This window comes from Spea bombifrons, chromosome 6 (assembly GCF_027358695.1).
Source record: "Spea bombifrons isolate aSpeBom1 chromosome 6, aSpeBom1.2.pri, whole genome shotgun sequence".
Lineage (NCBI taxonomy): Eukaryota > Metazoa > Chordata > Amphibia > Anura > Pelobatidae > Spea > Spea bombifrons.
In genome coordinates, this window is record NC_071092.1 from 19,420,636 (window position 1) to 19,434,746 (window position 14,111).

General features: G+C 45.0%; 1 protein-coding gene across 2 annotated transcripts in view; it reads left to right on the forward strand.

Moving 5' to 3' along the window:
- Positions 1 to 330: 330 nt before the first annotated feature.
- CENPM (centromere protein M) overlaps positions 331 to 14,111 on the forward strand; it is a 124,041-nt gene continuing 110,260 nt past the window's right edge. For both annotated transcript variants that reach the window (XM_053469099.1, XM_053469100.1), the window contains exon 1: positions 331 to 470. In XM_053469099.1, the coding sequence (XP_053325074.1) occupies positions 414 to 470 (57 nt within the window). In that variant the 5' untranslated portion in view covers positions 331 to 413. The remainder of the gene's footprint in view (positions 471 to 14,111) is intronic.

Genomic DNA, 14,111 nt, shown 5'->3' on the forward strand with positions numbered 1-14,111 from the left:
CTCTCAATAAAATTAAATATACCACCCCCGTCCAATTACTCAATGAGGATCAGATAAAAATTACATAAACAGGAATCGTAAAGATTACGTTGCTTATCCATAAGTGTTTTTAGAACCCAAACATGAATATCTACTATAATCTAAACCGGTTATGTTACTATTATACTATCATGGGGTTAACCAAAGCTCACTTGGTCACCAGCCAAAAAACCGTAAGGCTTTTTTTTATCTCCGTTACACAGCTCTTCTCGTAGAGACAAAAAAACTAAAGTAGTATTGTGTCTCTAAGTGCTTAAATCTCGACGGAAAAGGGCGGGAGACGTTTGTGCGTCGCGCTATTTCGAAAGAGGAAAAATTGCGCGTGGAGTAGAAGACGCTGAGAGATTTATTTGCAGAGGTGGCTTTACAGAATCATGACTAGTCTACGACCATTTGATAAACTACCCAAGCTGAATACGGCCGTTGTACTGGTTTGTTAATTTTAAAGTTTCCGGGGTTTGGTTTAAATCACAGTGTATACAGAAGTCTGCTACATGGTGTTCCCCACTATCATGCGCAAATTGACTAGACTAGATTACATTTAAATCGCGTGTTAGTAGTATTAGATTGTCTAACGTTGAGTCGTAGATTTTGAAGATGTGTTGGTTCCAATGCCTCTAGTAGTATATCTCATTGAGCAGTTATATATCGTAAATACTGGGTTCTAAAGGACATCCGATTTGTTTCCCTTAAGTGCAGTTTTTTTGTTACAGTTAAATTACAAGAGTGCTGGCTTGCGTGAGAGCTATCCCGTTGCATTTGGTGGGAGTGTTCTCTCATTGATTTGTTTTTCTCCTTGCAAAAGAATGCATGTTTACATACTTCTAGATTAGTTTTACTGTATTGGTTCAGTTATAGGCTGCACCTGATTATAAGCTGCACCCTTAAAGTTTTACATTTTAAAGAGAAATGTATACCGTATTTGCTCGATTATAAGATGACCGTGATCATAAGATGACCCCCCCAAAATCTGAATATTTATGAAAAAAAGAAAAAGCCTGAATATAAGATGACCCTATAGGAAAAAAGGTTTACCAGTAAATGTTAATTCATGTAAACTGTGAACTTTTTTTTTTTTTAAATAAAAGCTATGATTGAGAAAACTATTTTGTTTTTCCTTTTTTTTTCCAACCTGTCCCCCCCAGTTATGCACATCTGCCCCAGAAATGCCTTATACCCCCTATATGCCACTGTGCCCCATGAAATGCATTTTGACCCCCTATTTGTCACTCTGCCTCCAGAATTGCCTTATACCCCTATGTGCCACTCTGGCATTTAGGGGGTTAAAAGATTATAAGATGACCGTGATCATAAGATGACCCCCCCAAAATCTGAATATTTATGAAAAAAAGAAAAAGCCTGAATATAAGATGACCCTATAGGAAAAAAGGTTTACCAGTAAATGTTAATTCATGTAAACTGTGAACTTTTTTTTTTTTTAAATAAAAGCTATGATTGAGAAAACTATTTTGTTTTTCCTTTTTTTTTTCCAACCTGTCCCCCCCAGTTATGCACATCTGCCCCAGAAATGCCTTATACCCCCATATGCCACTGTGCCCCATGAAATGCATTTTGACCCCCTATTTGTCACTCTGCCTCCAGAATTGCCTTATACCCCTATGTGCCACTCTGGCATTTAGGGGGTTAAAAGGCATAATATGGGGCAGAGTGACATATAGGGAGGTATAAGGCATTTCAGGAGGCAGAGTGACATTAAGGGGGTTAAAAGGCGTTTTATAGAGCACTCTGCCTCCAGAAGTGCCTTATGCCCCCCATTTAACACTCCCTCCGCCTCCCTCCTCCAAACTTACAGGTGCTTCTGAGTCCCCGGTGAGCAGTCCGGGCAGCGTGTAGAGCGCTACGCGATTCGCGTAGACAACTTCCGGCAACCGGAAGGAGGTGCAGTTAGCAGTGGGGGTTGTTTGTGTCCACCGCACAGACCTTCCCCGGCTGTCAGAGATCAGAGTTCCCTGTGCCGGGGCTGATCTCTGACAGCTGGGGAAGGTCTGCACGATGGTTGCAGACAATCCCCGCTGCTAACCGCACCTCCTTCTGGCTGCTATTTTTGTCGGTTCAGCGATTATTCTCTTTTCTTGTGAATAGTGTACCCATGTAAACTATATATTGTTTTTTCGAGGAGAGAGAGAGCTTTCTTACAAACATAGTTGGATGATTAGCTGAAAATTTAGAATGAGAAATTTAGTAAAAACTAGCGAAAATTAGAAAAAAAACACCTAAATTTTTTTTTTTTTTTTTACATTTTCCATCTGAATCCTCACAAAACTAGGTAAAGCGATGGAAAATCTCCAACAAAGTTTATCAATTCAGGTGTCCTGATTTCAGAAATACCTAATTTATATAGATTTTCCCAGGGCTTGACAAATTTGTTGTGAATCTAGGCGCCAGGTAAAAAAGTTTGGAGCCAGGATTTTTTTAAACTAACAGTTGGTCAAGAGTGATCTGATCATTATCAGCCCACATACTAAACTCACAGCATTTGACCTGGAAGCACCTGGGACTTTCAGGTCAGTGCAGTTTTTTTTTTTTTTTTTTAAATATTATTTTTAACCCTTTCAATGCTGATGTTCCATTGGAGCACAGCATTGACTGATATTTAGTCCCCACAAGCTTGTGGGGACAAATGTTAACCCCTGCAATGCCACGAATGTGTCATACACAATTGTGGCATTGAAGGGGTTAACGCTGCACTGCTGCTCTCAGAGAGCGATCAGGCAGCAGGGGGGGTGTTGGGGCTGGTCTCCACACTCACGTGGAGACCAAAGAACCCTCTTCTCTGTCCCTGAAGCTGCCTCTGGCAGCTGGGAAGCAATGGCTGGTCTATAGACCAGCCATTGCAGGGGGGAGTCTCTGATGACTGCTGTAGGCTTCCATGCCTACAAGAATCATCAAAGGGCTTGTGGGGGCTCGTTTTTGCTGTTGCTGCAGAGCCCCTTACAAAACGGGAATTAACCCCTAAATGCTGCGATCGCGGCATTGAAGGGGTTAACGCTGCACTGTCGCTCTTATGGAGCGATCAGGCAGCAGGGGGGTGTTGTGTCAGGTTCCCACACTTGTGTGGGGGCCCAATCAACACACAACCTCCTCCGTGGGAGTGATCTCGGGGGTGGGCTCGGAGTGGCTGTGCTGTCTGCCCAAACTCCTGGGCAGACAGCAGCAGCGCCCCCGTGTGGTGACTCAGTCTCTTACATCCACAGTTTTTTCTGGATGTAAGAGGCTGACAAAACCTAGGTGCCAGGACAAGATTCTCTGTCGCCATGGCGACCTGGGATTTGTCGAGCCCTGGTATAAGGCATATCATGGGGCACAGTGGCATATGGTATAAGGCATATGTGGGGAGGGCAGAGTGGTATATTTTGGAGGCAGTTTGGCATATCTGGGGGTATGTGACATCTGGGAGGTAGTATGGCAAGCCAGGGCTCAGTTGTGCATATGGGGGGGGGCAGGTTGGGAAATAAAAATAAGAAATTAATTTTTTTCAAAGTTTTTTTTTTTTTTTTTTTTTTTTTTTTTTTTGTCTGCCGTTTGTTTTTTTAACATCTAGTTATTTTAAATAAATGAAAAATTTACATTTATTTTGTATTTATCCAAAATAAAATAATCGTTAGTTGCAGCCCTACCACGCTTTTCATAAAAGAAAGTAACACCAAAATTGTACAAAAAAATTAAGCAATGTTATATACATCCATCTCGGGCATACACAGATTCCAGCATGTACTGGTAGGCAACCATGGGCATGAAAGGAGTGTGATTGCTGTTAACAATCATATATAAATTAATATTGTTGTATTTTGTCCAATTTTGGTGTTACTTTTAACCCTTTACTGACAAGTCTGTTTCTTTCTCGTAGTACATTTTTGGACAAAGGCTCTTTTTTTCAGTGTTGCTGTTTAGCTGTCATCTTCTTCTTTCCCATTTTGCGCACCCACACATTATATATTGTTTTTTTCAGGACAAACAGGGCTTTCTTTAGATACCATTATTTTTATCATATCATCTAATTTACTATAACAAAAACGATAAAATATGATTTGTTAAATTACTTTTTCTCGCTTTTCTAGACACCCCAAGGTATTTCAAATGCTGGTATTTAAACCCTTTTCATGCACTAATTCTACCACTAGCCTTTGTCAAACTTTATTGTAGTCACATTTTTTTAATTTTTTTTTTCCACACACGTTGTATTCCAGGTATAAATGTACTGCTCCTGGTATATATCAGTCTCAAACACCCCAATATGTGTTCAGTAACATCTTATGAGCGCAGTGATACCCCCCATGCATGGGTTCGTTGGGTTATTTCGGAGGTAAAACGCCACCATTTGTGAGGTGTGTGTTTTTTTTTGCCATTTAGACATCTGGTCAGTCTGTGCCCACGTCCCATATTTGGGACAGCTTTGAAGCCGGCCAATTAAATTTACCCCATCAAATCATACATTTTTTAAAACTAGGCACCCTATGCGGGAATTTTTTGGGAAGATATAGTGCTAATTGTAGGACTTGCTCATTAAAAAAAAAAAAATATATATATATATATAATCTCCTTTACATAAGTTATGGAGGGTGAAGGTGATGGAAACCCTTCCATTTAAATTTAAGGGGTAGTAGAAGTATTATTAAACACTCATCTACATACACCAGACAATCTGGCTATTGCACCATCTTGTGCACCCACACATACATTTTTAGGGCTGCAACTAACGATTATTTTAATAATCGATTAGTTGGCCGACTATTTTTTCAATTAATCGGATAAAAAATGCATTTTTTTTATTTAAAATAATGTAATAAAAAACGTACAACTTACACTTTCATCTCTTTATTGCAATTGCCTCTCACTATTCACCTTCTTATTTTACTGACATAATAAAAGCTACAAGAACCCAAACACAGTGTACAAAGTTTAGTAAATATTAATTCATATGTTTTCATATTTTTCATATTTAATAAAAACCGAGAAAAAAGCCTTGTTTATATTTTCTTTTATTTACCAAACTGCCCCCAGTTATGCACATCTGACCCCCAGCTTGCCACTCTGCCCCATAAATGCCTTATACCTCTTATATGCCAGAGATTCCACTGTGCCGTCGATATGCCTTATACTCCTTATGTCTTATGCCCCCCTGATATGCCTTATAACTTCCAATATGCCACTCGCCCCCATTTATGCCTTATACCTCCCTAAATGCCACTGTGCACCCTGATATGCCACTCTGCTCCCCATAAAAGCCCTGCACCACCCTGAAATTCTCCCTGATTCACCACGCTGCCTCCCCCAGAAATGCCACTCTGAAATTCATTATATCCCCCATACACCACTATAACTCTCCCATACACCACTCTGCCTCCTCCCCCCTCGCATACACCACTCTGCCTCCTCCCCCCTCGCATACACCACTCTGCCTCCTCCCCCCTCGCATACACCACTCTGCCTCCTCCCCCCTCCCATACACCACTCTGCCTCCTCCTCCCTCCCATACACCACTCTGCCTCCTCCTCCCTCCCATACACCACTCTGCCTCCTCCTCCCTCCCATACACCACTCTGCCTCCTCCTCCCTCCCATACACCACTCTGCCTCCTCCCCCCTCCCATACTCCACTCTGCCTCCTCCCCCCTCCCATACTCCACTCTGCCTCCTCCCCCCCTCCCATACTCCACTCTGCCTCCTCCCCCTCCCATACTCCACTCTGCCTCCTCCCCCCTCCCATACACCACTCTGCCTCCTCCCCCTCCCATACACCACTCTGCCTCCTCCTCCCTCCCATACACCACTCTGCCTCCTCCTCCCTCCCATACACCACTCTGCCTCCTCCTCCCTCCCATACACCACTCTGCCTCCTCCTCCCTCCCATACACCACTCTGCCTCCTGTCAGCAACAGAGACACAAGGGAGCCGGGTAGAGAGGCAGAGTGGCGTATGGGAGGGGGAGGAGCCAGAGTGGTGTATGGGAGGGTGGCTCCTATACACCCCTCTGACTCCTTCCCCTCCCATACACCACTCTGCCTCTCTCCCGACTCCCTGGTATTTTGTGAACCTCCGTTGCTGACAGGCACTTACACTGCAGCTTCATAGAAGCCTCAGCGTAAGTGAAGGGCAGTAACGGAGGCTGTCTGTACAATACAGACCCCCACCAGCTGACAGAGAGCATGATCCTCTGCAGGAGACCTCGATTCTCTGTGCACATCGTGCCGACCCCCAACGGCTGACAGACAGCCTCCGTTACTCACCTTCACTTACGCTGAGGCTTCTATGAAGCTGTAGTGAAAGTGCCTGTCAGCAACGGAGGTTCACAAAATACTAGGGAGTCGGGAGAGAGGCAGAGCAGTGTATAGGAGGGGGAGGAGTCAGAGGGGTGTATGGGAGGGGGAAGAGAGACGGACGTGAGAGACCGGCCGACAGTGAGGGGAATCCAGGTCCCCTGCAGCGTTGCGGGGGATCTGGATTCTAGTGTTATAATCCGATCTCTGTTTGAGGTCGGATTATATAAGGATAAAAATCGATTCGACTATTCGTTGACAACGATTTTCATGATCGATTAGTTGTTTCAGCCCTATATATTGTTTTTTTTCAGGTCAGGCATGGCTTTCTTTAGATACCATTATTTTTATCGTATCTAGTTTGCTATAAAAAAAAAGATGAAATATGGTGACTTTTTTTTAAATTATTTATTTTTGTTAAATTGAAAAATCATATCCACATACGTACTTCAGGTATGAGTTTACAGCTCCTGGTATATGTCACTGACAAACACCCGAATATGTTCCTCCTACTCCGCTCTAAACCTTGCTAAAGCAACCTACTTCACCTCTCTCATCTCCTCCCTATCTCATAACCCTAAACAACTCTTTAGCACTTTCAATTTCCTTCTTCGACCTATCCCTACTTACCCCGTCCACTAACCTTAATCCCTTGCCCTCCCTCTGATTACGGGCCCTCCTACCCACTTCTCCCTTCACTACATCAATTACATCAATTCTCTGCTGTACATGCTCTTCTTCTTTCCTCTTGTCCAACCACATGCCCCCTTGACCCGTTCCCTTCCCATCTCACCCGGTATCTTTCATCTACTTCTGTCCGTACTCTAGCTCACATATTCAACCTCTCCCTCACTACTGGCTTTATGCCATCCTCCTTCAAGCATGCTACCATTACTCCAATCTTGAAAAAGCCCAACCTTGACCCGACTGATCTTTCCAATTACCATCCCATCTCTCTACTTCCTCTCACCTCTAAGCGTCTTGAAAGAATCGTTTATACACAATTAACTAAGTTTCTTGACTCCAACTCCGTACTTGACCCTCTTCAATCTTGTTTTCGCCCCTTGACACTCTACTGAGACCACGCTTACAAAAGTTACAAATGACGTAGCTAACTGCCAAATCCAAGGGCCACTACTCCATGCTAATGCTACTGGACCTATCTGCTGCTTTTAAACTGTTCTCCTTCAAACTCTTCGTGCTCTTGGTCTCCGTGGCAATGCTCTCCCCTGGTTCACTTCCTACCTCTCTGATTGTACCTACAGCGTCTCTGTCTCCAGTAACACTTCCCCTCTCCTCCCCTTCTCAGTTGGTGGCACCCAAGGCTCAGTTCTAGGACCCCTTCTGTTCTCTCTCTACACTTCCTCACTTGGCAAACTGATCGCATCCTTTGGCTTTCAATACCAACTGTATGCTTATGACACCCAGATCTATCTATCCTATCCTGATCTCTCTCCTTCTGTCTTGGATCGTGTAACTAACTGTCTCACATCTGTCTCTACCTGGATGTCTGCATGTTTCCTGAAACTCAATCTCTCCAAAACAACTTCAAGAACCTCCAAGATTCCCCCATCAATTTCCCTCAATGTTAATTGTGCTATCCTCTACCTGTCTCTTCATGCCCGCTGTCTTGGTGTCATCCTTGACTCCGACCATTCGTTCACCCCCCACATTCAATCTGTCTCTAAAATCTGCCATCTGTAAGGAGGCTTACAACATAGCATATTAACGCCCACCCATGTTCCTTTAGCTCACTTTTCCTAGTCCCTCTCCTGCAATACTTTTACTAGTGTGGCTGGTCCATCCCTAACAACGGCACTTTTACCTATTGTGTAATACAATGTAGAGGGATTTAAGGTGCAAGCTTGTTTGAGCAGGGCCCTCTTCACCTGTTTCTGTAAGTCAAATTGTTATGCTACATACTACTTGTTGTGTCCTCTCCACCCATTGTACAGTGCTATGGAATTTGATGGCGCTATATAAAACAATAATAATGTGTTCAGCAACATCTCCTAAGTACATTGATAGTGTTTGTTGGGTTGTTCGAGGACTAAAAGGCCACATTTGGGACGTGTGCATTTTTCAAATTGGACTTCTGACATGTAAAAAGTCTGCCCACATATCCTACCTGGAGTATCTTTAACCCCTTAACGACCTTTGCCGGTTCAGGACCGTCATGGAAAAACGGTCACTTAATGACCTTTGACGGTCCTGAACCGTCAAAAAATTAAATAAGCTTAGAAAGTGATCAACGATCACTTTCTTCGCTTAAACGGCGTTACTGTAATCCCATTCAGCAAGGCTGAGATCGGCATCGGGGGCCATGTCTGGCCCCTCCCCGGGGCGTCAACAGCCGCCACACATTGTATGGCGGCGGACGCCCTTTTTAAAAGCGGAGAGCGGTCACAGCCGCAGCTGCCGGTGATCTTCGCCATCAGCAAGATGGCGGCGGCCCGGGAAAAAAAACAATAAAGATGAAAGAGTTCGCTAGATGGTCTCCAGACCCTCTAGAGAACTCTGGCTCCACTTGCAGGTTGAATACAGGTACTGCATTCAACCATGAAAGTCAATGGAGCCCAGCTTTCTAATCACAATGTGATTAGTAAAATATTCAAAAAAATACCGTATTTGCTCGATTTATAAGACGAGGTTTTTTCCAGAGCAAATGCTCTGAAAAATACCCCTCGCATAGAGCTCTGCACGCTTCCCGGACTAAGCACTGGGGATCCAGATGCAGGGGACCTGGATCCTCCTGTGTTAACCCCCCCCAACTTACCGGTGCTTCTGAGTCCCCGGTGCTTAGTCCGGGCTGCGTGTAGAGCTCTACGTGATATAATCGCGTAGAGCTTTACACGCTGCCCGGACTAAGCACTGGGGACTCAGAAGCACCGGTAAGTTGGAGGGGGGGGCATAACACAGGAGGATGCAGGGGACCTACATGTTGCCCGGACTAAGCACCGGGGGCTCAGATGCAGGGGACCTGGATCCTCCTGTGTTATGTGCCCCCCCCAACTCAGAAGCACTGGTAAGTTTGGAGGAGGGAGGGGGAGTGTTAAATGGGGGGGGTGTAAGGTATTTCTAGAGGCAGAGTGCTCTGTGAAATGCCTTTTAACCCCTTTAATGCCACTCTGCCTCCTGAAATGCCTTTTACCTCCCTATATGTCACTCTGACCCATAATATGCCTTTTAACCCCCTAAATGCCAGAGTGGCATATGGGGGTATAAGGTATTTCTGGAGGCAGAGTGGCACATAGGGGGTCAAAAGGCAAATCATGGGGCACAGTGGCATATAGAGGGTTAAAAGTTGTATCATGGGGCACAGTGGCATTTAGAGGGTTAAAAGGCATATCATGGGGCACAGTGGCATATAGGGTATAAGGCATTTCTGGGGCACAGTGGCAAGCCTGGGGGCAGATGTGCATAACTGGGGGGGCAGGTTGAAAAAAAAAAGGAAATAAAAACAAAATATTTTTCTCAATTATAGCTTTTATTAACAAACAATTGTTCATAGTTTACATGAACTAACATTTACTGGTAAAACTTTTTTCCTACAGGGTCCTCTTATATTCAGGCTTTTTCTTTTTTTCATAAGTTAATATTCAGATTTTGGGGGGTCGTCTTATAATCAGGGTCATCTTATAATCGAGCAAATACGGTAATTAAAAAAAAAATGGGAAAAAAAATAAAAGTTTATTTTTGTATTTAAAAATAATTATGCAGTGATGTCACTAGATGAACCATCCAGTACAAGCAAAATGTGTAAAAAAAAAATAAAATAAAAAAATTTATTATTTTGAGCACGTGCTAAAATTTCTCAAAAATCTCAACAAAGAGTTAAAATAAAAGCACTTCAAATACCCAAGGGGTGTCTAATATGAAAAAAAAATGGCTGATGGGGTAAATTGGAGTGGCCGAGCTCAAAGATAGGGCATAGGTACAGACTGACCAAAATGGAGAAAAAAAAGCACTTCCCAAATGTGGCATTTTAAATCTCAAACACGATAAACCCATGCATGTCGGGTATCACTGCACTCAGGAGATGTTCCTGAACACACATTGGGGTGTTGTTTGACAGTGACATATACCAGAACCTGTATATCTATAACTGAAGTACAATTTGTGTGAAAAAAAAAATAAAACAAATTACTATTACAAAGTTTGACAAAGTGTAGTTGTATAATTGGTGCATGGAAAGGGTTAAAATAACAGCATTTGGAATACCCTGGGGTGTCTAGTTTTCGAAAATATATGGTTTGACGGGGTTAAATTGAGTTAACCGGCTTCAAAGATATTACAAAGAGGAGATGGAGGCAGAATGACCAGATGCTAAAAGTCTGTGTTGCCTCAAAAGTAGCCCTTTACCAGCCAAACAATCTAACAAACCCATGCATGTGGGGTATCGCTGTACTCAGGAGATGTTCCTGAACACATACTGGGGGGTTGTTTGACAGTGACATATACCAGGACCTGTATATCTATAACTAAAGTACAATTTGTGTGAAAAAAAAATTACTATTACAAAGTTTGACAAAGTGTGGTTGTATAACTGTTGCATGGAAAGGATTAAAATAACAGCATTTGGAATACCCTGGGGTGTCTAGTTTTCAAAAATATATGGTTTGCCCTATAACTTACAAAAAACAGCAAAAAAACATAAAAACACTGGGTATTTCTAAACTCAGGACAAGTAGTAGAATCTATTTAGCTAGTTTTTTTACTTGCTTTTTTAGGTGAGTAAAAGATTTTTCCCTGCCATCCCAGGTGACACTATGAGAGACTCCTCCTCCGTACCTGAGATAGGGCAGGACTCCAAACATTTAAAAGGCCCCTCCCCTCCTAGCACCCTCAGTGTTTTTTCCTGCCCTACATCAGGTAGGGAGGACTCGTCTCCCGTTTGTTATTTTATTTCGGCTCTAGGTTGAGCCGTTTCTCCCTAGGGCTAAGCCCCCTCGGGTGGGGGTAGTCTCTGCACCTTAGCCTGTGGCTGGTGCCGCGCGGCCCGGCGCTTACTTACCTTGGCTGTGCGGTGATCCGTCCGGCTTCCTTCCCTCAGCTCCCCGCTGCTTCCACTGCCGTTCGCTGTTCCTAGACGCCGCGGCTCGGCGTCTCAGCATTTTTAAAGATGGCGTCTCTGCTTTTTCAGGCTCGGTTCGCCAGGCATGTCCGGTATGCGTTCCGAGCCTCGTTTTCGTTTCAATTCAAAAATTTTGGCGCCAGATTTGCTGCTGTTGCAGCTTGTAGCCTGATTTGGAGCTATTTAAGCGGTGTGGTGAGTTGACAATGGGTTATTATATATTTTCTGACGGTGCTGTTGCATTTTGTCTGATTATGTCTGCTCCAGATAATTCTGAGCCTCCCTCTGTTGAGGAGAGACCAAAAAAGGCTTTAACTAAATCAAAACATGCGCAGTGTTCTGGTTGTCACAGGCCTCTGCAGGATGCTAAGAAAAAGCTCTGTTCTGCCTGTCTAAAGTCCGTTGCGGATTCGGAAGCCTCTGGTGGGAGAGAGTTTTTGGCCTGGCTTAAGGAGGAGATGCAGTCCACCTTTTCGGCCTTTCGTCAATCGGTTCCTGCTCCTTCCCATCTTCCGGCAGTTCGGGAACCATCGCTCCTGGGTTACCAGCAGTTTTCTGACTCCGAGTTTGATTCGTGGACTATTGGTTCCTCATCACCAAGGATTCCTGGGTGAGATCCATCATATCCCAGGGGTATCGACTGCAATTCGAAAGCAAGCCTGCAGACCGGTTTTTGATCTCCCACCTTCCTCAGAACCTGGAACAGCGGGGATTCCTGCTGTCTGCTGTCCATCAATTTGTACATACAGAAGTCCTTATTCCTGTGCCCCGGCAGGAACAGGGTCAAGGAGTTTATTCTCGGGTCTTTTTGGTTCCAAAGTCACCAAAGGGGTTTCGTCTCATTATAGACCTACGTTTCCTGAACCGTCACCTTCGTTTCCTAAGGTTCAAGATGGAGACCATAAGATCAGCACTGGACTCTCTAAACCTTCAGGACTTCATGGTCTCCATAGACCTAAAGGATGCGTATCTTCATGTTCCTATGCATCCCTCCCATCATCGGTTTCTGCGGATAGCTATTCCTTGGGGTTCAAGAATCAATCATTTTCAATTTCAAGCCCTGCCATTTGGACTGTCTCCAGCCCCCAGAGTGTTTACAAAACTCCTTGCAGTGGTGGTGGCCCATTTCAGACGTCAGGGCATTTCGGTCATCCCTTACTTAGACGATTGGCTGATTCACACGCATTCAGCGACTCTCCTGCAGTCTCACCTTTCCCGGGTGGTCCAGACGCTTCAGGATCTCGGCTGGATTCTAAATTGGGAGAAGTCCAAGTTAGTTCCTTCTCAACGATTGGAGTTCCTCGGCCTTCGCCTGGATTCCTGCGAAGGAAAAGCTTTTCTTCCTTCGAGCAAGATCAGCGGTATTTATTCCCTAACCTGCAAGGTGCTTTCTGCACGAAAAAGTCCACTAAGGCGGTGTATGTCTCTTCTCGGCAAGATGACTTCAGCAAGATATGCAGTTCCCTGGGCCCTGGCTCACATGAGGGTCCTTCAGAACCATATTCTTCATTTGATGGAACAGAACCCATTCGCCCTGGACAGACTGGTTCGTCTTCCTCCGCATGTCAAGGCATCCCTCTCCTGGTGGCTCCTACGAGATACTCTGGCCTCGGGAAGACGATGGGCCTGGTCATCCAAAGAGCTCCTGACGACGGACGCAAGCAGTACAGGCTGGGGGGCAACTTATCGGGACGACTTTGCTCAAGGTCTCTGATCGCCTGCCACTCAGCTCCTACCCTCGAACTGCCTGGAGCTGCTGGCGGTGGAGAATGCCCTTCATCACTGGGAAAAGCATCTCTTTGGCGGCAACATCCTGCTTCGTTCCGACAATCGGGCGGTTGTCGCCTACATCAACAAGCAGGGGGGTACAAGAAGTCCTCGCCTACTGCGTCTAGCTCTCAGGATTTCCTTTTGGGCAGAATCACGTCTCATGACTTTGTCTGCGGTTCACCTTCAGGGGGCTTTGAATTCCCAAGCCGACTTTCTAAGCAGAACTCCCGTTCTAAGCCACGAATGGGCTTTGCATCCGGCAGCCTTCCTCATGATTGTCCAACGGTGGGGAATGCCCGAGATAGATCTCATGGCCTCCAGGGACAATGCTCAAGTTCCGGCGTTCTTTTCTCTCAATCCTCGGGACCAGCCTTTGGCGGTGGATGCCTTCGCTCAGACTTGGAGTTTCAACCTCGCCTATGTTTTCCCTCCATTGCCTCTGATATCCAAGGTTCTGCAAAAGATCAAGTTCGACCGGGCATCAGTTATACTGGTTGCCCCGGACTGGCCCAGACGTGTCTGGTACGCGGGCCTAGTCTCACTCAGCCACGCACCACCCCTACGGCTCCCGGCCTGGGAAAACCTGCTTCACCAGGGTCAGTTCCTTCATCCAAATCCTGCGGTATTTCAGCTGACGGCTTGGAGGTTGAACGGAGAATTCTGAGGTCTCGAGGCTTCTCTGAGTCGGTTACGGAAACTCTTCTGCGCAGTCGTAAGAAGGTCACATCCATCAGATACATTAAAGTGTGGAAGAAGTTTTGTAGCTGGTGTGGATCCAGGAAAATTCTTCCTTCAGAGTGTTCTCCAGCTGCTATTCTGGAATTTTTGCAGACGGGGTTTGACCATGGACTTCAGCCTTCTACCATCAAGGTTCAGATTGCTGCCATTAGTGCCTTACTTGGCTTTGATTTGAGTTCTGTTCCAATCATCAGGCATTTCTCTAAGGCTATG